This window comes from Meleagris gallopavo, chromosome 20, assembly GCF_000146605.3.
Source record: "Meleagris gallopavo isolate NT-WF06-2002-E0010 breed Aviagen turkey brand Nicholas breeding stock chromosome 20, Turkey_5.1, whole genome shotgun sequence".
Taxonomy (NCBI): Eukaryota; Metazoa; Chordata; class Aves; order Galliformes; family Phasianidae; genus Meleagris; species Meleagris gallopavo.
The window spans coordinates 4,571,221-4,596,406 of NC_015030.2; the positions used below are offsets into that span (position 1 = coordinate 4,571,221).

Consider the following 25,186-nt stretch of genomic DNA (forward strand, 5'->3'; position numbering starts at 1 on the left):
GGTGAGTGCTGCCGGTGGGTTCCGGGGATGGGGCAGCACTCTTGAGCTGTGCTATGGTAGCGGGACGATCCGAGACACGACCCCCCGGGTACCCCGCTCCTCCCGGTACACCCGGAACTGCTCAGCCCGTGGGCCATCCCGGTTCTCCCCACGGTGCATCCCGGCCGTACCGGCACCTCCTCGCTGCCCCCCTCCATGGGGCATCCCCCTCTACAGCACTCTGGTGTCCCCTCCCCTCGGGACCGGTATCCCGGCCCCCAGCTCCTCCATCTCCCCGCTGCTCCTCGCGGTGCTACCCGCCCTCTCCCGACGTCCCGCTCCCCGTTCCTTTGGCAGCACCCCGCTCCCGCTGCCCCCGTTTCGTCACGGATCGGGCGCCGCAAGCAACTACGCCTCCCTGTCCCCCCACCTCACCTAACGGGCCTCATTAGCATTCCACCCGCCCTTCGCCACGCCATTGGCCCATCCTTCCCCTTCGTTTGCATATCAGAGAGGAAGGGAACGAGCGAGCGATCTGTGAATGAGTGGTCGGGGCGACGGGGGGTCATATTTGCATATAGGCCACGCCCATGGCATCGCTCCGCCTTCACCGCGGGGCGCAGGTGCGGGCGGTGTTCGGGATGGGGCTGCCGCTATCGGGCTTTGGACCCTGCCGGTACCGCTCTGTCCTCCGCTCTTGTGTGCAGGTAGTCGGCCCTGAGTACGACCCTGGACCCTCTCTGCGTTCCCATACGTGTGTAATGTTAACAGGTTTCTGCACAGAGCCGCTCATCCTTCTTTATTCCTGCGGACCTGTGGTCTCCTGCCCTCCCTGCTGGCTGCAGGGCAGAGGGTGATGGCTGCACGCTGTGCTCGTGGCCCAAATTGATTCCCATACATAAACACTGTGCTGTGAGAAGGGTCATATGACCAAGATCCCTTACTTCACATTGACATGTGTTTTTCTCTCTCACACGGCTTCCTGCAGAGCATGGAGTGCCCCACGTGTCTGCACATCCCTGGGGATGGACCCAGCTGTGCTCAGTGTGGGGCTCAGGCCACTGCCGGTGCGGGGGATCAGGCTGCAGGTAGGGGGCTGCAAGGCGAGGTGGGCTGAGGGCTTCAAGAGGGGTGGATTGGGCACAGTGCTGGTGCTTTATTTAGATCTAAGCTGCCATTTCACCAAAGGTTTTAAGTTTGGGTGAAAAGAGAACTTCCCATTCCTTGCTGGGTGCTGCTCTCCTCTGTGTGGTGCAGGTGACAAAGCCACTCGCCGGGAGGTTAAGAAAGCTGAGAAATGGCAGCGTGTTGTCAGCACACATCTCAAGGAGCCTCGAGCCTTTTGGCAGGCAGTTGAGGCTCACAGTGCCTGCTGCCCCAGTAGTGTGTTAGCTGATGCTTTGGTAGAGATGGATCAGTGCCCCAACACAGGGATTTCTTATCTTATTCTGCTGCCGATTGCTGGAGCTTTGGAGAGGGGCTGCTATGGAAGGAGAGTGCTGCCATTGATAGATGGAAGGCACAAGAGTAGCTTTATTCCCCACTGCTGCATTCAATCAGTAACTGACCCTGCTTACTCACCAGCTGCTGAGAATTGTTTTCCTTCCTGACCCTTTGTAGCAGAAATGCTAAGTGATTAACAAAAAGCAGTGATTGAGCACCTTGTGGGAAGGCAGGGCCAACCCTGGGGAGCTCAGGTGCATGCAATGAACCTCAGTGACCAGAAGGGCTGGAGCCAGGATCCACCCTTTCCCAGCCCTCATTTAAGGGTTGGCAGTGGAGTTGAGGCTATCTCACTGGAGATCCCTGCATACCTGAGGCTTTCCAAGGCTAAGCAGGATCCTTCCTTTGTTTCTGTGCTTGCATCTGCTGTATTTGAGCATATCCTCACCTGCTGCAGCCTAGGACTTTGCTACTATGCTGTCATCGCTTCTCTTTCCATCACATTACACCCTCTAATTTAACAATGACCATTCTCGCTGTTGCAGATATAGGAGAAGTGAATCTCACTCCTGACCCCGATACAGGCCCAGAGCCTGGAGGAGAACCAAGGGACAGAGGTGCTGGTGGGCCTCCTTCCACCACTGAAACAGAGGAGGAGAGAGGAACACTGCGGGAGGGCACAACAGTTCTGAGTAGTGCCTCAGAAACCATGTCTGAATGTGCCGCAGCTGAGTTGTTTTCTGCTACTGAAAGGAAGGAAGAGGAGGAGGGAGGAGCATCGCTGCAAGAGGATGTAACAGCTTTATGTGATGTCTCAGAGGCTGATCCTCAGCACGTGGCAGGTGCTTCTTCCCAAAAATCAAAGAGAAAGGTAAAGTTCTTTGTCAGTGTTATACTGAATATTACTGGCAGTGTTCCTAAGCAAACTGTAAATGTGTCTGCTGACGTTGTGTTGCAATATGCAGACAGCTGATGTGCTGACCAGCATTGCTTCCCTCTTCCCTCTTTGCTACACTGAGGGTGAAAGTATCAAATCCAGCTTAGCACCTGCTCTGATCTCGTTAGTGAGCATTATGCTCACAGCTGCTCTGCTTTCCTGCTTAGAAAGTTTTGAACATTGAAAATACAGATTTCTCAGGAGTCAGTTGTGTTTCTCTTATATATAATGCTGTAGCTGGTCTTGTCCTTTTTCTTCGTGGTCATTCTCCTATAGTCCAGTGTAGCAGAAATCTGTGCTAGCTGCAGTAGAAGAGGTGACAAAGAGTTTCTCTTCAGTGATGAGTAAGCTAGCTTTTTTTTTTTTTTTCTTCTTAAATTGTAGAATAGAAAGAGGAATAAAGCAAAGAACAGTCCTTCTGGCTATGGGGAGCAGGACTCTCTGCCTCCTGGAAGCACGGCACCAGCTCAAACTGTAGACTTATCTGATGAATGTGCTGTTTCACAGGAAATCCAGACCTCGAGCAGTGAAGCAGCCATACAGAGTGCTGACTTAATTGCCAGTGACAGTGAAGGTGTGCAGGAAAATGACAGTGCTGTGGGCTGCTTGGGAAGGGAAGCTGAAGGTCTGGAAATGGTCTCAAGAGGCAGTCACAGCAGTGTGGCTGTGATGAACCCATCGAAGGAGGACAGCACGGATACTGGAGCTGCCCCATCTCCCAGCTCTGCAGCACTGAAGGAGAAGGTGAGAGGTGGGAGCACCACACAGCATGAAGTCAGGAGTGGTGTGAAAGAGAGGAGTGCTGCATCTGATGCTGGCCAGGCTTCAGAATCCAGACAAGATTCCCAGTCTTTGGATGGCAAAAAGAAAACAGCTTCAAGAGGAGAGAGAACAGATGTTTCCTCTGGGATTTCCCCTGATACTGAGGTGCCTAAAAGTAAGCCTGCGAATTCTTGTGTTGAACGTCCAAGTCAAGACACAAAGACTCCTCTTGTGTCCAAAAGCTCAAAGGCTGGGAAGGGTACACAAGAGAACAGCCAGAAAGTGAGCTGTTTACCTTCCAAGGTAAGTGTGTGAGTGAAAGCTCCTGTATTTGGTTGTGTTGGAAAGTGTTTGTCCTTCTTCCGCTGTGATTCTCTCGTGCTGTCAGTAAAGCTGAAGATGATAAGGCTGGGAATATGGGGAGAAAGCAGGGAATCCAATAAAACTCCTCTTGAGTCTTTGCTCTTGTGTGTGTTAGTTCTAGCAGTTCTTTGAGCGGTTGCTCAGTTACTCCAGCTGTGTTCTCCAGTGGCTTGGGCATCTTCATGCTTTTTATGCATCTATGCTCCAATTGTGGAAAGGACATATAAGCTGTGAGCTGCTGTTGGTTGTCTTTCATTTTCTTTATGCTCCATCCTCTGGAGATTTGTGACTTACCCCCCTGACTTTCTGCAAATGCTTGTGGATGGAATTCTTTGTGCCACTCGTGCAGTTTTCCCTAAGCAGCAGGTTCTCCTTTGTCTCAGTGAGGGATTAATGTTTTCAGAAGTGCAGAGCTAGCTGGCATGTTGTGATTTCTGGGTATCTCTTGCTGTCTTGCTTCTGCAGACATACTTGCAAGGTTTTCTGTTTCATTTGATGTTTTGTCCTTCTAATGCAGGAGAAAGACACAACGGAGAAAAAGACCTCAAATGAGAGAGCTGAGAAGACAAATCAGACCAACGGACCTCAGGTTGCTAGAAAGAACAACGCACCCTCTGTATCAGACAAGAGCAAGGAAAAGCATCAACAAAATAACCAGAAACCTGTGGATAATGAGAAACAAAGGTGAGGATACCACTGCTGTTCCCCAGCATTCCCCACTTATAGGTGTGCTTCAAGGTAAGCTGGGGAGAAATTGATGTCCTAAGGTTTGCTCTGAGTATATCGTGGTTCTGTGGACACAGAATTGATCTTAAAACCGACACAAACTATTGCTCGTGAAGAAAGTCCTGCCAGGTGGGTCTGAGTGAGATATTTCTGTGGTCTCACCAATGCAGCGACCCAGCTGGATGTGAGCGGAGCATTTTGTGCTTCCCCTAGGAGCCCCTTCTTCCTCTCTGCACCAGGCTTTGCATTAGGTCTGCTGCATAGCCTCAGCTTTAGTGAACTGCTAACTGAGCCCTGAGTCTTGCCTCCATTAAACTAGCAGCTCAGAACTGTTTTGTCATTTAATAACTCGCACTATTAAGAAATAATTATTTCTGTGTTCTTTCCTTTGTTGCGCTTCTGTGAATTGCAGAAAGGGTGTTACGGTGTATTTCCATGCAATATTGTCCAAAGACTTCAAGCTAAATCCTGACATCGATAAAGTGTTTGTCAAGGCTGGAGGCTTTTTTGTCGGTGGAAGGTGGGAGAAAGTTTGTGAGATGAGCTGTGTCAAGTAAGTACCCTCGGAGTCACACGGACACAGGAAGGTTGGGGAGGGCAAGAAGCAGCGTGGCATTTGAACACAAAGGCTGTAGCTGTCTGTCTATGGCTGGGTGGGTTTTGCTACAAAATAATTTCATACTGAAGTATTCCAAAATTTTTCAGGAAGGAAAAATGACCACTATTCCCATTAAAAACTGAGTGATGTGTGGAGGGGGAGGTGTGTAGACCAGCTGATGTTTCACCTGTCCTCTGCTGTGTGTTTGTGCTATTTAGGCATCTAAATGAACATGGATACCTCATTGAAGGCTATACAATGCTCCCAATGAAAAATGTGGATAAACATATTCCTTACAAATACTGGGTTTCTTGTGGAGAAGGAGAATTTGAAGTTATTTACAAGAAAGAAACAGTAGATATTGTGAATCGATGCTTATATGTGAACTCTGAGTTCGTCAACAACGGAGGTGAGCTTTTCTTATCTGCATCTGCTGTTCTGTGTCTTCTTGTGGAATGACTGCTAGCACTAAGGAGAATAGTAGTGTCTGGAGCTGGGCATTTAATGGGTCTGCTGGTGCTCCTGCAAACAACTGACAGAACCAAGGCACAAGCAAATACATGTTTCTCTCAAATTGTTTTCCTGTGTTCTTGTCTCTCGTCTATTCCAGAATGGCACCAGTATGATGACTTTGTCTATAGAAAGCCTTCTACAATAGATAACATCTTGAATTTTTTTTAAATAAAATCAAAACTATTGTGAAACAGAAGAAGGACGCTGCAGAAATCATGTTAGAAAGTATCTTCAGCATTCTTGGAACCTGGAGCTCCATCAACATGAAGAACTTCCTATGCCAGCTGAAGCAATTTTATGTTGTTACGAAAGACCCGTGTGTGTTTGATGGTGTATATATGAAATGGTGTGAGCTGGACTTTGGACCAGAGCAGGTGATTTGTTTTAATAGATACTAAAAGACAATTCGGTAGCAGAGCTTTGGTTTTGTTCTTGAGTTTGGATTGATTTTTCTTTTCCAGCCAGAAAGTTCATGTGATGACACCAGAGATCCTTTCCTGGTGACTGCCACTGTTCACCTTGGGAACTTTCCATCGAGCTTTTGCAATTAGTTGCGGTTCTGGATATCTCACACTGATAAAAGCAAAGATATGACATGGGTTTTTGCCTCTCGATATTAATTTCTTCTGCCTGTCTTAAGAGCTGGTTCTCTTAGGAGAACCAGTAGACAGGATTTCTGTAGTCCTGAACTTCTTACCTGGCATAGTTATGAAAGGTGGCAGAAATATATCTTTGTTTTAGGAGCCAATTGCCGTGGTTGTGGCTGCTCCTTTCTGCAGCTTCTTTCCTGCTGGCTACTGGGGAGAGGCCACAAGATGGCACGCTGGCCTAGCAGCTCTCCCTGGCTGCCCACGCTCAGCTGATAACACAGATTTCATGCCTGCCTGCTTTCAAAAGGCTGATTTTTGGTAGCGTGGTGCATCACCCGGCATCACGGTGTTATGAAACCTTCTGGACCTGCTTTCAGAGTAGCTTTTGTGGGCCGTAGGTGAGGACAGCATTCTCTTCTCAGTGACACAGCCAAGCCTGAGTCCGTTGGATAACAAACCTGCTCACTCATTAAGGCTGAGGCATGGAAGGGCAGCCTTGGTGTAAGAGTGTTAACTCACTCGTTGCCTTGGAGCCCTGCCCTGTTTCCTTGGCTCTCTCCAGCTCTGCTCTGTTGGGTGTGGGAGGGCGCACAGTAATCGAACAGCGGGACCTGGGAGCAGAGAGGTGGGCACAGAAGAGGCGCAAGTGCTGCCCTGATGCTCTAGTGGTGGTCTGTGCTACGGCTGTCAGCATGGTTGCGTTGTGTTGGGGGTATCAAGGATCCTAGCTGTGACAGAAGGAAATAGCTTCAAGAGAACAAGACCGACTTTGGGAGCTAATGCTCTGCTTGGTTTGTTTCTTCCCTCCTTTCTCTTAGGTGAATGATTTGCTGCTGCAGCATATCAGGAAAATAGCCCGCCCTTTCCTTCTTCCAGAGGATGCAGAAGGATCACAGAAGAGTGTGATAATGAAAAGTAAACTAGCTCTGGGGCTCACCCTGCTCACCGTGGTTGACTCGTTCCAACTGCCAGCATCCAGAGAGGATCTGGCTGGCCTGTGTGGCCTCTTGTGCTTGGAGAAGAAGTCACAAAAAGCTGTGGTGGATGAATTTCGTCAGACCATAGAGGTCTTTGAGGGAAAGTATGTATCTTTTGTTAGATATGTATGTTGCTGTTCCAGTAACTAACAGGACTTATTTTGTTACAGTGTGATAGGTAACAAGCATAGCACCCTGTGGTTAAAACAGGAAGGGATCCAGCTCTTTAGTTTCGTAGAATCACAGAAAAATCCAGGTTTGAAGGGATTTCTGGATGTTTCTGTTCTACCTTCCTACTCAGAAGTACAGCTAACATCCAGGCAGGGTTGCAGTCAGGATCTGGAAGTCTCCAGAGATGAAGATGGCACAAGTCCTGTGCCATTTCTCAATGTGAAAAATGTTTTCCTTCTGTCCAAACAAGACCTCCTTCAATGCAACTTGTCACTGCCTCTCCAGAAGCCTGCTGGATCCAAGCTATTGGTTTTTCCTTTATATTTAAAATCTTTGTATATATATAACCTTTATATTTAAAAACTTTCTGTCAAGCAGTTCCTTATCTCTTTGCTGTTTATCCTTACAAACTCTGATCCTTTTCCTCACGTGCTTATTCCTTTAAATGCCATATCTGGATTGCTCTTGTTTCCTCTGATGTGCATCATGCACGTGTTTTGTGTCAAGTCTTTCTTCAGACTGACTTGGACTCTTCTTTAACTGCTCATATGGCACTCTTGAATCCGTAGTTCTTCGCTTGCACAGCTGCAGTTACTGAACTTCCTTTTGGAGGCATTGCTTCAGCCCAACCTGAACCTGAGGAGGTTGGAAATTGTCACTAAAATGCACGTTCATCTTTATGGCTCTGCATCTCTGTCACTCAATGCCTCACTCAGTTGTGGGAGCTCATGTGGGATCTGTAGGTAAACTATTGGCACTTCTTAAACCTTCATATGTAGGGTTTGTGCCGGAGCAGTTGGGTGAAATTACAGTTTTGAGTCTTCAACTCTTTATACTCTTCAAGAAAAATAGGATTTAACTAAAGTAATTACAAGAAGTTATTTGAAGGTCCGTAGTGAGATTGAGGTGTAGCCTTTTTTCTTTTATTTTTCTTTTGTTTCTTCACAAGGGTGTTCTTTGTTCCTGTAAAAAGCTGTTCTGCTATTGTTTTGTTTGTTTTAGTGTTTTAAAGTTGAAACTTCAACTGATAAACTTGTGTGAGAGATGCATTGATGACAAAGTAGGTCAGTGGGTGTGGATTCTTCCTCTTCTGCATTTGTGTACTGCTCCTACACAACATGACCACTGTCTAATGGATGAAGATATCTGGGCTGGGCTGGAAGGACTTGGATTTGCTGAAGCGAGGAAGAAACATGATGTGTGAGTTCTCCAGACCTATTGGTTTTATGTAGTGCCTTGACCTTGCAGTTGGTGATGGTTGCCTTACTTCATCTCTTTATCTATCTCTTGTATTTAAAAAAGAATAAGAGATGCAATGTGGTTGATGGTGGGTATTTGGGATACACAAACACAGTCTCTATTGGTTGCTCAAAACCTATGGTGTGCAGTGAAGCTGTGCATTGTATTACCTTTCAGCCATAAGCCAGCCCTTAATTCTGCAGGCTGCAGAGCATCTTGTGGGATTGGTTCTGCCTGCTGTGAGTTACAGCAGTTTGATGTGCGCGGTGCAGAAGTTGAGCAACACGTGGAATTTATTTCCATTGAACGTCTTTGTTGTTCAATCCTGGGGTCCCTTGTTGATCTTCAGCTGCAAATGAGAGAAGTGCTTGAGTCAGAATGAGAGCTCTCTGGGCTCCATAAGCCTTCAGCCTTTTGTATCATGAGAACATGAAGACTTTGTTTTGCTTTCCATCCAGGGGCGTCCTACTGGAACTCATGAAAGAGAAGAAATACTTGATGGAATTGGATGCGACTCTGGTCAAATCATGGATGTGTGTGCTGCCCACAAATAACCTTGCTGAATTTATTGAAGGGTTCTCTGTTGGTATACTGATTTCCCTTCAGGGTGTTTCTTACAGACTGAAGAATGCTGACCCTTCGTGCAGGAAGCCTGAGGTTTGTCTCTTTGTTCCCTCATCTGGTGAGGAGTAGAGGGGAGGAAATGTGGTTGGTAATGAGTCAGAGCACAGCGAGCTTAAAACTTAGCTAAAGACAAATTGCTCCGAAGCAAAGTGGGAGGGTGTGTGTGAGCAAAAAGCGTCACTGGAATAGAGGCGCGATGCACCTGCTTACCTGGGTTTGCTCTTAGTTACTGATGGCAAATGCTTTCATCCTGAGATCCCTCTGTGCTGCCTGAAGCTGGTTTTCTGCACAGTCCTTGGGGCTGCCCAAGGTGATGCTGATGTGAGATGTTTTCCTGCCTGTTGTGAAAACTTGTGTTTGTGTGAAGATAATAGGGGTTCCTTATTGCATTTAATAGCAGTGAACTTAAAACTCTAGATTGTAAGAAATGTGTTAGAGAAATAATGTTCTCCTATAAGTTGAATCTAACATTCAGGAACACATTTTAGCTATTTCATTTGTATGAGGGCATTGGGGAGCTCCCTCTTTCACTACGTCCTCCTCAGTTAATGAGAAACCAGACCATAGAGGCCCTTCTATGGTATAATATTTCTCTCTCTTAGGTAATAGAGAAGCTTGTGAAGATGCTGCTGTGCACCTTGGATGGCGAACGTGCCAGGTAACAGAAGTACTTCTCTGTTGGGAGAACAGTCTTCATTCTGTTTCCATGTGTATTATGAGATTGCGTGGGATTATGCTTGATTAGCTCGAGTGTGCATTGAAATCTATGGATAGAAGGGTCCTACATTTCTACACCCATCAAACTGAACCTTTTTCTTAAGTCTATCTGGGGGAAGGGTTGCTAATTGATGCATTGTTAGATTTGTTTTTTTCTTTTTCTTTCTGAACAGCAGATAAATTCTCATTTATTCCTGTCCTCCAGAGCTCTGCAGACTCACTCATGGTTATCTTGCCTGGTCTTCTGCTTCAAGCTGCACGAGAGTGTCTGCAGGTGCATGAAGAGGGTGTTGGATTTCAAGATTCCTGCTACTTCTGCTATGATAATTGCAAAAGTTGCCAGACTTCAGCCCGCAGAAGTGAGTACCAGGCAGTCATTCATGGCTTGTCATGAGTGGGGTATCTGGAAATGTGACAAAAATGGTATAACCAACTGGTTTGGGGTTGTATCTGCTCTCATTCTGGAAACCTTGGTACTCCATATTAACACAATAATGTGGTACGTCCAGATAGCTGTGAAATCACTTCAATGCTTTTTAATATTATAGTTGAAAATAAGATCAAGTGCTTAGGCTCGCTGTTGTGGGTTCCTTTCTGTCTGTCCATTGGTTCTTCCGAGGGGGGCAGTTATTTCTCCTCTTTATATTTGTTTCCTGGAATGGAAGTTGATAAGTTGTCTGTTTGTAAGCTTTGCATTTCCAGCCTCTCTTGCTTTTACTCAGTTGCTGGGGGTGTTGCACCCATCACACATGGCTGTCTGATGCAGGCAGGCCTTCTCTTTTAGAAATATTTATTTTAAATCAGTTGCTGTCCTGCTTGAACCGATCTTCCTTTTTTCTTCATTTGTGTGCAGCAGGTTCTGAGCGATGAAACAGCACAGGAAAATCTACTGGTGCAGGTGCTCAGTGCAACTCTAACACACACTCGAACCTGGTTCAAAAATGCTCTAAGCCAGAAGTTACTGAGGGAACACCACCGCCATGTGATCTTCACTTTTAATACTGAACCTGAGGTTTGTCAGCTTCCAATAATCAGAATTAAAATATTTTATTGTCGCTTAACTGTATGGTCTGAGTGTAATGAAGATCACAGCTGCTGTGGCTGGGTAGGGAGTGAGGCAGAAAGAGGCAACGCAACAGCTGAGGCGTATCACAAACTGAGATGCTTCTCAACTCAACAGCTTTAGAACAGCACAACAAAGGGCTGTGTTGGGTGCTTTGAGGCTCGTTTTTGGCTTTTTCTCTGCTGCTCTGAGGGGCAATGCTGGGGTGATGATCTGCCCCTTGCTGGTGTTTAGCTGGACGTGTAATTTGCTCGCTGTGCTGTCCGTAGGGCCCTCCAGCACAGAGCATGGGGCAGGAGCCAGCATCAAGGAGGGAGCTGTTTATCCTCATCTCCTTTCATAACAGGGGCATGTTAGAGCTGTTTGGGCCCAAAGATCACGTTCTGCAGCTCCAGAAGGATCTTTTTCTTTGGAATGGAAACATCTGAAAGGGCTGCAGGCTGTTTGAGGAGCGTGGACTCCTCAGTGTAGTGATATTCTTGATATTCTCCTGATTTGAGTAGTAACGCTTAGTGTTCTGGGCTTGCTTGCTTCTTACCTGCAGGCCTGGGATGAGTTTGTGAAGATCAGCTTTCCAGATGAGCAGTTCACTGAGAGATGGAAGAGCACTCTGCTGGCAGATCTGGAGAGAAGAATTCAGGAGGTACTGGGAGCTGTGGGATGGATGGTTTTCTCCTGTGCCTTCCGTTTTTGGCGTTGACTGATAGATATGCTGTTATTTTAAAGGAACTCGTGCACTTTGAGCAATTACCACCCCGTTAGTTTTAAGGAAGCGTAAATTACCGCTCGAGGAGTCGCAGAAGCACTCATGCAGGTGGTGTTGTCCAGGCTCCCAGCTGCATGCACCGTGTGGGTCCCTTTGAAACTGAGCCAATTAATCTCCTCACCTGCTTTCTGCCTTGGCGGTAAAGGTTTTTTTCCATCAGAAAAAAGTAATTCCTAATGGAAACTCAGATAGGAGAGAGACTTATCGCGTACTTCAGAGGAAAACACTGGGAGATTTTTCCAGCATTCATGCTTAATCTTTTCCAGTCCCTGGTAAGTGATACACGGCCAATGCTTGGTTCCACTAGGAAACTCATATGTTTGGCTTAGTTCCTAATATTGTTTTAATAGCAGCACTCTTACAGAAAAAAAAAAACTTTGGGAATTTGATGAGTAATCTCTTGTTTACCCCATAGGAGGATCCAGTTAACCAAATCTTAGCTTACTGCTGTCAGCACCGCCGACTTCGAGATCTCGACTGTTCCATTGGCTGCTGCTTTGAGAACTGTGCCATAGAGGCTGTTACTGCAGCTTGTCAGGTATTGTTTTTTCTCAAGACAGGAAAAGCCTTTCTTTTCCAAAGAAATCCTCTGTAGGGATGCATACTGTGATGGAAGGAGTGTTAGCTACCTTCTTCTGATGGCTTGAGTTGCTGTGGGCTGTTTTAGTTTAAACTGACAAAAAGAGTATGGCCAAGAAATCAGGATCCACTTATACAAAGTCCGTGAAAAATATCTGTAGTGCTCATCACATCGTGGCTTCTTGCATCACTCGTGTCATGTGGCTGTTTTAGAATGTGCCTCAGCGCTGAAACTGCGCTGTTGAAATTGGCGCCTGCTCCTGAGACAGACCTGGCACAACCCAAAATGCTGATGTGTTCCTTCCTTCTGGTGTGTGTGCTTTGTGCAGACCCAGAGCAATCTCCTCGATATGATATCTTCCTACAACATGGACCAGTTCAGCCAGCTTGTGTCAACTATCATTGTGAAGTCGTGGCCCAAAAGGATTGAGCGTTCTCGGGATGATTTTGATGAGATTTTGCACCACTTGCTTACGTGGCCTGATGTCAAGCATATCTTCAGCTTTAATGGTATGTCTGCGTGTTCTGATAGGTTACTGCTACCTAAAAATGCAGGTCTTTGTCATGTGAGTGGGTTGAAGTGTGTTCCATGAGTTTGGGGTATGGGGTCTCTATGGGAAGGTACCTGAAGTGCTGTCCTGAGGTCCTGGCAGTTTCTGTTGAGGTAAATGTGAAGGATCAGAGGATGCTGTGATGAGTTCGTACGCTTTTGGTTGGGGATTCAAATGGGAAATTGAAATACTTCTGCCTAATTTTTGTGAAACAGGACTGATCTAGGTTTTCCATGTTTTGTGTCTTGAACAGGAACAAACAAAAAGCTCCAAGAGCAACTTACAAATGAAGCAAGAGCTGTAATGGCCAAAGCAGACTCTGTGTTCATGAGTGTCACCAAGGACCTCCAGGAAGGGAACATCCTCATCAAACATCTGGAAGAGATTTTTCAGCATGAGAATCAGTTTATCTTTATCTGGGAGCTAAGTAAGTGTGCTGCACAGGGTGGCCTTGTGGGTTTGCTGCATGGTTGCAGTGACTGATGGCGTGCTCTGTTAAGATTACTTCAGTGATTAGTTATACTAATTAGGTGCTTCAGCATTTAATAGTGCTGCCCTTGTCTGTATTCTTTGTGTAGAGCTCACAGCTTGTCCTGCCAGCGTTGCAGTGTTTGTGGCTGTGTTGATCCAAACCTGAGCTACAGGTGCAGAGGGGGAAATATCATCCTAGTGACCACAGATGGGTTTTCTTTCAGAGCACAAGCAGCTGTTAGATGGGCAAAAAGAACTCCTGAGACAACTGAAAGAAGTGCTGCGGAGGAGACGAGAAGAAGTAACACACATCGTGGGAGAGAAAAAAGCAATAGGAGTCTTTCTGAACATGTGTAGGAGGGTGCAGGCATCTGTGACAGGTAGTGCTTTGGGGAAGCAATCTTCAAGTGGCAACACCAGAAAATGCAGTTTTTGTTGAAAACTACTGAACTTTTAAAGCAGGTTTTATTCTAAACTATAGGAAGAATGGGGAGGGATGGGGAAAATAAACCTGGAGCGTCTGAGGCCATGGGTGAGCACTTGTGTGTCAAATGGTATTTGTAGGGGTCTACGTGACCCTATGTGCATTGCATCTTGCAGCACGGAGGATTAGATGAATTAAGGCTGATATGGGTGAGACATCTGACCTCTGACCTGTCTCTGTTTTAAAGTGAATGTTGGTGAAGTGGATCTTCAACACGCAGAAGATCTTCGCTCAGAAAAACTGAATAGAGTTGTGAATGTGGGAAAGACACCCATACAGACCTACTACAGGCTGAGCCAAGAGCTGAAAAAATGTGCCCAGAAAATGTACACTTTTAAAGAGAGCCTGATCTTCCAGCAGTTCTGGGAGGAAGCTGCCATGAAAGCAAGAGAGAAGTATGGTAGTTCAGACGAGGAGGAGGAGGCTGTTCCTGTAATGGACCTTACCGATGTTCTTGATGAACTAATCTCCCCTTGTTTTACAAGTTATGAGAGGTTGTATGATGATCTCAGGTCTGGAAGTCTCACTCTGTCTGCAGTTGATAGAATCTTTCAGCATTTCACCAATCCTGAAGATATCAAAGGAGAGCTGAACACCTTATGTGAACTTCAGCCCGAGAAAGGGAAGCGTTGGGTTGATCGGCGTTTCCAGCAGATCCAGCAGTATCACAGAATGCATTTAGCTTTTGATGCTGCCAAGATTATTGCAAATCTCAAGGAGAGTTTGAGCCTTTCTGGTGACTTCAGCGTGCTGGAAAATTTGCTGTACATGGTAAGTATTTGTTCTTTCAGCTCTGTGCTGTCAGGGTGTTGGCTGGAGGGTTTAGTAGAGCTGAACCTTCTAGGTTCTATGTGATCTGTCAAGCCAGTGTCTGCCCTAGAATACTTGGGATAACTGTAGTGTTCAAACGAAGTGCTTGTGTGTAATCTTTCTTAAAAGAGAGAAGATGTATTCATCTGATGTTTGGGGTCTTTGCAGAGGGCTTTCCTTTCCCTTGGAAAACAGGCTGTATTTCCCATTCCCAGAATGAATGCTTGTTTCTACTGCTTGCTTCGTAGACAGAAGAGCTTGAATCACACAAGACACAAAAACTGGACTTCATCAGCTCTGAGCTTATACGTGCCAAGGAACTTCTGCAGGAGATCACTGTGAACCGTCAGGAATGTCTGAAGGAGCTGGCCCAGCAGAAGGAGTTTGTCTGCTGGGTCAAAGAAGCGCTGAAAGGTGTGTGCTGCTCACCCAGAAATTAGGCAGATGGTACCAGAAAGGATGCTAGTTTGTGTGGGGGGCAGGAGGAATGCCATGTCCCTACCCCATCTGTTCTATGCTTTCACAGCTTCTGGTATTACAGTTACCAGCATCCCTCACAAGTTTCAGCATGGAACATGCTGTGATGTAGCCCCTGTAAACGTGCCATTGTAGTCTTGTGCTGCACACAGTAGCTACCCTGATACACAGCAGGGCTCGGTCTGAGCACTGTAACTCCTGCCACTGTTGGTTGCTTAAGAGAACAGGGGCTGTCCATGTAACAGGGTGGCAGCAGTCTGAATTCTGTGTCTGTCAGGTCAGTTGTCTTACACTGACACAGACACGTACCCCTTCAATCCTGGCTGTGAGCCTATTCATGGCGGTGCAAGTAGAAACCAGAAGCCAAGGATGCTGTTAATTCAGGTGAAATCCTAATGAAACGAGTAATTATATGGGTGGAGGAAAGCTGCACTGAAGATCTTATTCAAAGGCATTCTTTCTGCATCTTCTATAAAAGAGTATCATGAAATTGCAGTAAAACCACTTCATTCATTCCTTATTAACGTGTTTATCTCATTTAAGATATAAATGAGCTGAAGGTCTTTGTGGACTTGGCCTCCATTTCTGCTGGGGAGAATGACATGGATGTGGATCGTGTGGCATGTTTCCATGACACTGTGCATGGCTATTCTTCCCTGCTCTACGAGCTGAGTCAGGAGTCAGGGTTCATTGACTTCATGTGCTGCTTAAAAAAGCTGTGGCGAGCCCTGGACACAGATGAGAATCTTCCCAAAAAACTGGTGAGTTCTGCTGTGGCTCAAAGGCTGACTGCAGCAGCTCTTGTTATTGGAAAGGAAATATCTTACGTTCATGTAGCACAAAAATACTGCAGCAACTATTGCACGTATAGCACAGATTTCTTCATAGTACTACCGAGGCTTTTAAGCATGACATGGTGTAGTTTTGCTCTTTCAAAGAGTTTGAATGACGGTGCAGAAGAGAGAAGGCAAATGACTGGGAACTCCATTTTATTCTTTGCAGCAGGGCAGCTCTACAGTAAGAGGCTCTGAAGCACTGCAGGTTCTGTTCTGCAGCCCAGAGCGTTGGTAAGGAGCAGCTGTGCTGAAGGGATGGGCTGTGGCCCTTTTCTTCTTCCCCATCCTGAAGCTCTCTAAAGCCAACCCAAGCTGTTTTTCCTGAACACAGATATAAGCCTGGGTAGAAATGCCAAGTCAGAGTGATAAGGGCAATGCCATGTCTTCTCTCCCCACAGCGTGCTTCAGCTCAGCACTTGGAGTGGTTGAAAACAGTGAAGGAGAGCCATGGGTCTGTGGAGCTGACATCACTGTCCCTGGCAGCCACCATCAACAGCAGAGGAGTGTACATTCTTGAAGCACCAGCTGACGGCCGGAAGGTGAGGCTGCTTCTCTCTGCTGCTGTGTCAGACTGCTGTTTTCTGATCAATGTCACTTGCAGGCAGCACTGCTGGCGTGTTGGTGACAGTCAGAAATGTGCTGTAACTTTATTGCTACTTTACGTGGTTTCTTTTGGGGGTCTGGTGGCTCTCAAGTGCTCTTCTTGCTGCCTCAGCAGTGGAACCTCACTGTACATCAGCACTGATTTACTATCTGTTAGGTTTCTTTGGACAACGTCCTGTACCTCACCCTTCTGGAGAGCTCTGATGATCACAAACTGTCATGGAAATACTCTCTGGCAGAGCTTCGTGAACTGCAGAACAAACTGATGCTCATGTCAGCAAAGGGAGAGCAAGGCCTGGAGGTGGAGAAGTTCTCTGAGGTCAGATTTTAAACCCAATGGCTTATTGATGTTGAAGCTGAGGTTGCATTTTGCTTGAACATCAGCTTTTAGGACTGTGACTTACAGCTGAGTTCTGGGGATGGGCAGTAGCAGACATACTCCTATCTTTTTTGGTTCCCTGTTAGAGGGGAATAAACTGGAAATGGAATAGAAGATTAGCATCTTCATCTTCTGTCTGTGCTGGGAATGTTCCTGGCTGAAGGGGTTGCTGTACTTGTGTAAAAACCAAAGGACAGGCTTCCTGGGGGTATTGCAGTTAAACCTCTTCCAGGGAGCTTTTTGTACAGGGCCTGAGATACCTGGCCCCTGGCACAGAGCCTTTGTAATTGGAAGTTTCTTGGGTGATTTTGCTGGTTGCAACTTGGTAAAATCCGATTTTTTTTTATTTATTTTTATTTTTTTTGTCCTCACACAGACCTTTTCCAATGTCCAAAGACTTGCACAGGCCTTTATAGACCTTTACTCAGCTGGGAACATGCTCTTCCGCTCCTGGCTTGCTCAGGTACACTGTTCACCAAAAAGTGAGTGGTGTGTTCTTATAGACTTCACTTTGAGACTGATCCCGGGGCTGGAAGGGCAAGGAGAGCTGGCAGATGTGCTCCCTCGCCTCTGCAAGACAATGGAGAGCTTTCTGGAGAACTGGCAAAGCTTCATGTCCAAGAAGCGATTCCAGCATTTCTACTTGAACTTCTACACAGCTGAGCAGCTGGTTTATTTGTGCACAGAGCTGGGACAGAGGCAGCCCAGCCAGAAAGCCCTGATGATGCTTTCGTTCCTAAAAAGTAACTGCACTGTAGAGGATGTCCTTAGAGCCTCTGAAGGCCACGAGCCTCCCAGCTCAACGAAGGCTGTTTCTGACTTGCCTGCACTGCTGGATGAGGAGAGGGATCTGACCACCTGCTTGGAGCACATCTGGGAGTGCTACATGAGCAACATGGGTGCCTTCCTTCCAAAATGCCTGGATGTGGACACGCTTGGTGCGTGGCTGAAGAGCCTGGCCGGTGGGGAGAGAGAGTGTGTCACCAGGGACTTCCCACAGGATCTTCTGCACGTCGGTCAGCCCAACCTCATCACGTGCCCTCGCTCAGAAGTGCTCACTTCTGCTCTGGCTGTTTACATGAACAGCCCCAACCAGCCCCTCCCCACTTTCGATGAAGTTCTCCTGTGCACTCCACAGACCACTGCTGAGCAAGTGGGGCTCTTCCTCAGGAGATGCCTCATTCCTGGCAGTGAAGGAGAGAAAATTTACACCATGCTGTTTGCAGACGAGCTGAGCTACGATGTCAGCTGCCGAGCAGAGGAGCTGTTCCAGCACCTGCAGGGCTACAACAGCGCCTATCGCCTCATCATCCTGTGCAACTGTGAGAGGGAGCACTGCTACATCCCTTCTGTCTTCAGCCAGTACAAAGTGCACATGATACCCCAGAGGCCCCTAACTGAAATCCAGCAGTACCTGCAGCACCATTACAGAGTTGTTCAGCCTTCAGACTCAGCTGCTTGTGTGTTCAAGGGCAGCTCGTGTGTTGGGATCGTGTCCTCCAAAAGAGCTGGTGTGGGTAAGAGGTCCCGTGCAAAGCAGGCTCTGCTGAGTATTGAAAACAAGGGTGGGGTTCGTTTTGCCTGTTTTTCTGTCCTAAGTATCTGGTCAGGAAGAATGATTCAGACTTTGGGCAGTAGGGAGGTGATAGGCATCTCTAGAGATGGTTTCTCTTGCTAATCTGACACCTCTCTCTTTCTGCTGACATGAATCATTAACACAAATTAGGTGGCTTTGATTCCAGGCTGCAACTACTGCTCTGATAAGATTTAGACTTTCTTTTTCCGGAATATGCTTTAGAAAGCTTCAGAGATCTCAATATCTCTATCTAAGCATTTGACTCACTTCATTCTATGATGTCTGTAGTACTATATAGCTGATATTGATTTAATTCTTGCGGCGTTTTTATGATAACAGGGAAATCCCTCTATGTAAAGAGACTACATGAGAGACTGGAAGCACAGCAGCCTGACTGTACAGAGCTTCTGAAAACCATCAGGCTAATAGAGCCAGCAGTGGATGAAGATAAAGTGCTACATTCTCTTTTGCCTTTTCTGGAGAGCCAACAGCCCACAAAGCCCATGATATTCCATTTTGACATCACCTCTTCAGTAAGTTCACCTCTCCTACCCATGCCTCTTCCTTGCAGAAGCTTTCTTTAAAGCTTTTGTTTCTGAGTAAGCTATTTAACTAGGCAGTGTTTCATGATGATCGATTGTGTTAGTTAGTAAAGGGCTCTTCTGAGCTTTGAGGTGGCTGTGAACACTGAAACAGGTTGCCCAGAGAAGCTGTAGAATCTCCATCCTTGGAGGCATTCAAAACCTGGCTAGACGTGGTGTTGGACAGCCTGCTCTGAGCAGTGGGGTTGGGGGTCCTTCTTCAGAAGTGACTTCCAACCTCAGCTATTCTGTGATTCTGTGAAGTTGTGATGAGTAAATAACAGGAGATGTCTTTGTCTTTATTCTAATGACAGGTACAAAGTGGAGTTCCAGAGTTTCTATTCAAGCTGTTGGTTTTGCAGTATCTGACAGATGTTAAAGGAAATATGTGGCTGCGACAGAAGTGCCATTTGTATATCATTGAAATCCTTGAGGTGTCACCTCTGCCACAGCAAATGGTAAGACATGTGTGTACAGCAGTGCTTACCTCTCCGAATTTCTCAGTCATTTGGCACCGATGTTGGTATGTAGCTGGACACAAGTTGTGGAGGCTGTAATGGTATATATAGTTTAGAGGTTCCCTGTTTGTCTTGGGGGGTGTTGCACATCTCCATTACAAAGTGGTGCTTGTGGGATTGAATTGGGTACAAAATGGTATTAAAACACAGCAGAGCTGTTGTGGTTTCCTTGGATTATTCATTGAAGGTCTGTTAGCTCGAGCATCACTGGTCCTGCTGTAACATTTATAGGAAAGATAAAAACACAAAATCCAATCTTTGTGTTACTTTGCATGTTTGCAAGTACTAGAATATTTATGCTCAAATGTAAGAAGAACATTCTTATAAGAGAAAACGGATAAATAGCAAGTTTCTATGGTTTAATTTTCTTTTTCCTTGAGGTAGCTCTGAGAAGGGATTGAGGTTAACAAAGGACTGATGTTACAGGAAGGAGACTAGAGGAATGGGATCACCAAAAACACCTGGGGGGGAGAACATTATGCTTATGTAGAGTAGTTGCTGTTTTGTTAGGTCTGTGATCTTAGGCGAGGATACTGTAAGAAGAGATTAAAACAGATGAAGATTAAGACAATAGGCTTGTGATGAAATATTTTGCTTTCCTCTACTCCAGGTATCAGCGAGCCAGAAGTATAATTTCCTTGATGTGTTCCCGAAAGTAACATGCAAGTCTCCCAAGGAGGTACTAGAAATGGAGACACTTGGGCGGCAGCCCAGGGATGCTTCAGACCCAGGAATGGATGAGGAGGAATTCCATAGTGAGGCTTTCCAGAGACCTTTCCAGTATCTGAAAAGATTTGACAATGGGTACAACCTGGACACATTCTGTTACACAGAACACTCTGTGGAAGGGAGCCCAGCAGAATGCCTGCAGATTTTCCTCCTGCACTGCGGGGTCGTGGATCCCTCCTGGTCAGAAATCCGAAACTTTGCATCATTTCTCAATGTTCAATTGAGAGATTGTGAAGATTCTGTCTTTTGCAACCCTGAATTTGTCCAGGACACTCTGCAGGGCTTCAAAAACTTTGTTGTTACCTTCATGATTTTAATGGCAAGGGATTTCGCAACGCCCTCCCTACACATTTCTGATCAAAGTTCGGGAAGGCAGTCCTTCAACCTGGAGAATGTTTCCGAAGATGATCTTCTTCCCTTCCGCATTCGGAAGAAGTGGGAATCTGAGCACCACCCATATTTGTTTTTCAATGGAGATCGTGTGTCCATGACGTTCATTGGCTTCCACTTCCAGCCCAATGGGGCTCATGGTGTTGATGCCATTAATCCTTTGAACGGCAAAATTATCAAGAGCAACATCATGTCTTTACAGCTGTACAAAGGCTTGTTACTCCAGAGAGTTCCCTTTGATATTTCTTTTGATAGCTTGTCCCGTCTTGAGAAACTAGACAGGCTGTGCATGGTTTTGGGAATCTCGTACGTAACAGACCCTGATGAGACCTATGAGCTCACGACAGACAACGTGCTGAAGATGTTGGCTATTGAGATGCGGTTCAGGTGCAACATCCCAGTTGTTATCATGGGAGAAACAGGCTGTGGGAAAACCAGGCTGGTAAATTTTCTGTGCAAGTTACGCAGGAGCATTGTAGAGGTAGAGAACATGAAGCTTGTGAAAGTTCACGGAGGTACAACTGCAGAAATGATTTATGCCAGGATCAAGGAAGCAGAAGTCCTTGCTATAGCCAATAAGAAGCTGCATGGGTTGGACACGGTCCTATTTTTCGATGAAGCCAACACAACAGAGGCTGTGAGCAGCATCAAGGAAGTTCTCTGTGACCACACGGTGGAAGGGAAGCCTTTGGTCTCTTGCTCTGGCCTGCAGATCATAGCAGCCTGCAACCCTTACCGAAAGCACACACCAACGATGATTCAGCGCTTGGAATTAGCTGGGTTGGGCTACCGAGTCAAAGCCGATGAGACAAAGGAGAAGCTTGGATCTATTCCTCTCAGACAGCTTGTGTACCGGGTCCATGCGCTCCCACCCAGCATGATCCCCTTAGTGTGGGATTTTGGGCAGCTGAACAACTTAACTGAAAAAATGTACATACAGCAGATTGTGCAGAGAGTTACTGAACATATCCAAGTGGACCAAGCTGACATGAAGGTAATTGCAGAAGTGCTGATTGTTTCCCAGGAGTACATGAGGCAGAGGGATGACGAATGTAGCTTTGTCAGCCTGCGGGATGTGGAGCGCTGCATGGAAGTTTTCAAGTGGTTTTACAAGCACAGTGGGCTGCTGTTGGAACAGTTGGAGAAGTACTCTGAAAAAAAAGGAGGTCCGAAAAGCCCTGAAGAAAAAGGAGGTTTGAAGAGCCCTGAGAGAAACAACGTTATCTGGTCCTTGGTGCTAGCAGTTGGGGTCTGCTATCACGCGTCCTTGGAAAAGAAGGAGGCATATAGGAATGCTATCAGCAAGGTCCTCCCAGAGCCTTATGATACTCAGAAAAAGATTTTGGAAGAAATCAGCTTGATGCAGGATTTATTCCTGAGTGGTGTGCAGCTCCGAGACACCATAGCAAGAAACTTGGCCTTAAAGGAAAATGTCTTTATGATGGTCATCTGCATTGAGCTGAAAATCCCTCTTTTTCTTGTTGGGAAGCCTGGCAGCTCCAAATCCCTTGCAAAAACCATTGTGGCTGATGCGATGCAGGGCCAAGCTGCTCACTCGGATCTGTTCAAGGACCTGAAGCAAACCCATCTGGTGTCTTTCCAGTGCAGCCCTCTCTCTACTCCAGAGGGTATCATAGGCACTTTCAAGCACTGTGCTCGGTTCCAGGATGGGAAGAACCTGGAGGAGTATGTCTCTGTGGTGGTTTTGGATGAGATTGGGCTGGCAGAAGACTCTCCTAAAATGCCTTTGAAGACTTTGCACCCACTTCTGGAAGATGGCTGCATAGATGATGACCCTCTTCCTCACAAGAAGGTTGGCTTCATTGGGATTTCCAACTGGGCTTTGGACCCTGCTAAAATGAATCGAGGCATCTTTGTCTCCCGTGGTGACCCCAGCAAAGAGGAGCTCATAGAAAGTGCAAAGGGAATTTGTTGCTCGGATCGGGGGGCTTTGCACAAGGTTGAACAGTATTTTCATCACTTTGCAAATGCGTATGAAATCATCTGCAGGGCCCAGGACAGGGAGTTCTTTGGTCTGCGTGACTACTACAGTCTCATAAAGATGCTTTTTGCCTTGGTTAAGAGATCTAAAAGCAAGCCCAGGCCTCGGGACATAGCTGAAGTTGTTCTCCGTAACTTCAGTGGCAAAGATGATATCAATGCCTTGGAAATATTCACCTCGCAGTTACCAGAAAGAGGAGAGGTAAATGCTCACGATGTCAGTAGAATTGAGCTGATACAACAAAACATTTACAGCAGCAGTGAGGACGGTGATTGCAGGTACCTGCTGGTGTTGACTGAGAATTACGCAGCGCTGCAGATCCTCCAGCAAACTTTCTTCACTGCCCGGCAACAGCCAGAAATTATCTTTGGCTCCAGTTTCCCCAAAGACCAAGAGTACACCCAGATATGCAGAAACATCAACCGTGTGAAAGTCTGCATGGAAACCGGCCAAATGGTCGTGCTCCTCAACTTGCAGAACCTCTATGAAAGCCTCTACGATGCCCTTAACCAATACTACGTGTACCTTGCTGGCCAGAAGTACGTTGACTTGGGGCTGGGCACCCACCGTGTGAAGTGCCGGGTGCACCCGAAGTTCCGTTTGATTGTCATCGAGGAGAAAGATGTGGTGTACAAGCACTTCCCCATCCCACTGATCAACAGGCTGGAAAAGCACTACCTGGATATCAGTACGGTCCTGGATAAGGAGCAGAGAGAAAAAGTGAAAGAGCTGAAGAAGTGGGTGCGTGACTTTGTCGCAGTCGACACCAGGGAGCACCTCATGAACCAGCAGAATTACAGCCCTTCGGATGTGTTTGTGGGCTACCACTCTGATACCTGTGCCTCGGTGGTCCTGCAGATCACGGAGCGGCTGAAGGCAACGTGTCCTCCCAGCCAGCTCATGGCACGTGTCAAGGCTGAAGCACAGCTGGCGCTGCTCAACTGTGCCACCCCCGACTCTGTGATCCGTCTCTGCAACTCGGGGGGTTTGTTTAGGACCAATTCTCTGGCCTACGTGTACTTCAAGCAGCAGCAGCACTCGTCTTTTGCAGACTTCCTCCGAGCTCACATCTGCTCTGGGTCGGAGTGCCAGACGGTCTTTACAGAGGTGAGCATCCTGCAGGGTCCTCTCAAAATGCTCTCTGCCTGTGCTGGGGCTTTTAGTTTGTGTCACTGCTGCTGTATTATGGCTGTGTGTGAGCAGACTTGTGAATAACCCTGCTGCTGAGGTCTGCGGGGGTGGGTGTTAGGTTTTGCTTTGCTCTTGCCTTATGCCAGAACTAAAGAACTTCACCTAGGATGGGCTGGAAAATTTTTGTCTCCTGCCTTGCTTGGAGAGAGAGAACGTGCTTTGTCTGGGGGCTGTACGTGGGAAAGGTTCACTATGGGGGCTGATAAGCCATTTCTTAAAGCCTTGATGCTTCTTCTCTGCCAGCACTGGCAGCACCAAGTGACACTCATCACACTCTGTGATGGGTGGTGAGGCACTGGAACAGGTTGCCCGAGGAGGCTGTGGATGCCCCATCCCTGGTGGCATTCGAGACCAGGCTGGATGTGGCTCTGGGCAGCCTGGTCTGCTGGTTGGTGACCCTGCACACAGCAGGGGGTTGAAACTGGATGATCATTGTGCTCCTTTTCAACCAGGCCATCCTTTGATTCATTCTAAGTACACTGCATCCAGCAACACAGCGCTGGCCCTGGGTTGGTGTAGCAGCCCGTGTTGACAACTTGCCTGCTTGTGGGTCAGATAAATTGCTTATGGGGTGCAGTCTGGCTCTACGGTGAGATGGCAGCGTCTGAGAGTGCAGGCATGTACTGCCTTCCTAAGCTGAGAACAAACCCGTGTCTTGCACTCCCAGGTCACCACCTTCTCGAGGCTCCTCACCAGCGCTGACTCTGCGTATCTGGAGAAAGAAGTGCAGGGTAAAGCACAAAGGCCTCAGATCCTCTTCCTGCAGCAGTTTGACACAGAGTACTCGTTCTTGAAAGGGATCCGGTGAGTCTGTTTTTGTGTTACGTTGCTCTGAGTAGGTGGTCATCTGTATGGATGATGCAGTGGCAGGGCTCTGGGGTAATGCACTGAAAGGGGAGCCAGGAAGCCCCGTGATGCTGAGCTCAGTGCAAACTGAATTGCTCCTATTGTACTAAGCAGGAGATTTGCTTTTGGAGGTATTCTGTCCCTGCAGGATAGCTTTCCTAACTTCTCCCTTGGCCTGTGGCAGTCAAAGCTAATCTGAACTGACTGTCCACAGTCTCTTATGTTTTGCTTTAACGCTTCTTTTAAATCCCCTTTCACTCTTTAGAGATTTCCTTGAAGCCACATCAGGAAATAAAGTCCTTATTATTCAGGCAGACTTTGAAGATGGCTCTCAAAATGCCCAGCTCGTCGCCTCGGCCAAGTAAGTCCCTTGTGAAGTGGTTCCCTGCTGGCTGTTCTGCATGGAGGCTGCACGCTCCTGTTTGCTATTTCTGGAGATTTCAGAATCAGGAATTCCTAATCCTCTGTTCGTGCTGTAGTAAAAGGAAACTGAAAGCATTGATTGAGTTTTGAATAATAATTCATAATCCAAGTCTAAATGAACCAGAACCGGGCTGGCTTAAGTCATCAGGCAATGCCCCGTGAAGTGCAGGTTCTTGCTTTTGGCTGTGTGATTGAGTAAAGGAGGCAGAGTGACGTAGGGAGTGCAGGGGAAGGAGGGCACCTTGTCTAACAGAGGAAAGATTGGTAGCCTT

At 47.0% G+C, this 25,186-nt stretch overlaps 1 protein-coding gene across 1 annotated transcript in view; it reads left to right on the forward strand.

Moving 5' to 3' along the window:
* Window positions 1-554: 554 nt before the first annotated feature.
* RNF213 (ring finger protein 213) overlaps window positions 555-25,186 on the forward strand; it is a 46,266-nt gene continuing 21,634 nt past the window's right edge. Inside the window, 31 exon segments of the mRNA XM_019621658.1 lie at window positions 555-686; window positions 968-1,067; window positions 1,968-2,293; window positions 2,744-3,424; window positions 4,002-4,168; window positions 4,623-4,763; window positions 5,027-5,217; window positions 5,419-5,484; window positions 5,487-5,695; window positions 6,730-6,992; window positions 8,062-8,259; window positions 8,757-8,955; window positions 9,525-9,580; window positions 9,845-9,998; window positions 10,496-10,651; window positions 11,247-11,345; window positions 11,884-12,006; window positions 12,377-12,557; window positions 12,852-13,025; window positions 13,294-13,449; window positions 13,741-14,324; window positions 14,612-14,777; window positions 15,384-15,601; window positions 16,075-16,215; window positions 16,437-16,598; window positions 17,035-18,175; window positions 18,574-18,767; window positions 19,130-19,273; window positions 19,944-23,561; window positions 24,313-24,449; window positions 24,757-24,852. Of these exon segments, the coding sequence (XP_019477203.1) occupies window positions 570-686; window positions 968-1,067; window positions 1,968-2,293; window positions 2,744-3,424; window positions 4,002-4,168; window positions 4,623-4,763; window positions 5,027-5,217; window positions 5,419-5,484; window positions 5,487-5,695; window positions 6,730-6,992; window positions 8,062-8,259; window positions 8,757-8,955; window positions 9,525-9,580; window positions 9,845-9,998; window positions 10,496-10,651; window positions 11,247-11,345; window positions 11,884-12,006; window positions 12,377-12,557; window positions 12,852-13,025; window positions 13,294-13,449; window positions 13,741-14,324; window positions 14,612-14,777; window positions 15,384-15,601; window positions 16,075-16,215; window positions 16,437-16,598; window positions 17,035-18,175; window positions 18,574-18,767; window positions 19,130-19,273; window positions 19,944-23,561; window positions 24,313-24,449; window positions 24,757-24,852 (10,358 nt within the window). The 5' untranslated portion in view covers window positions 555-569.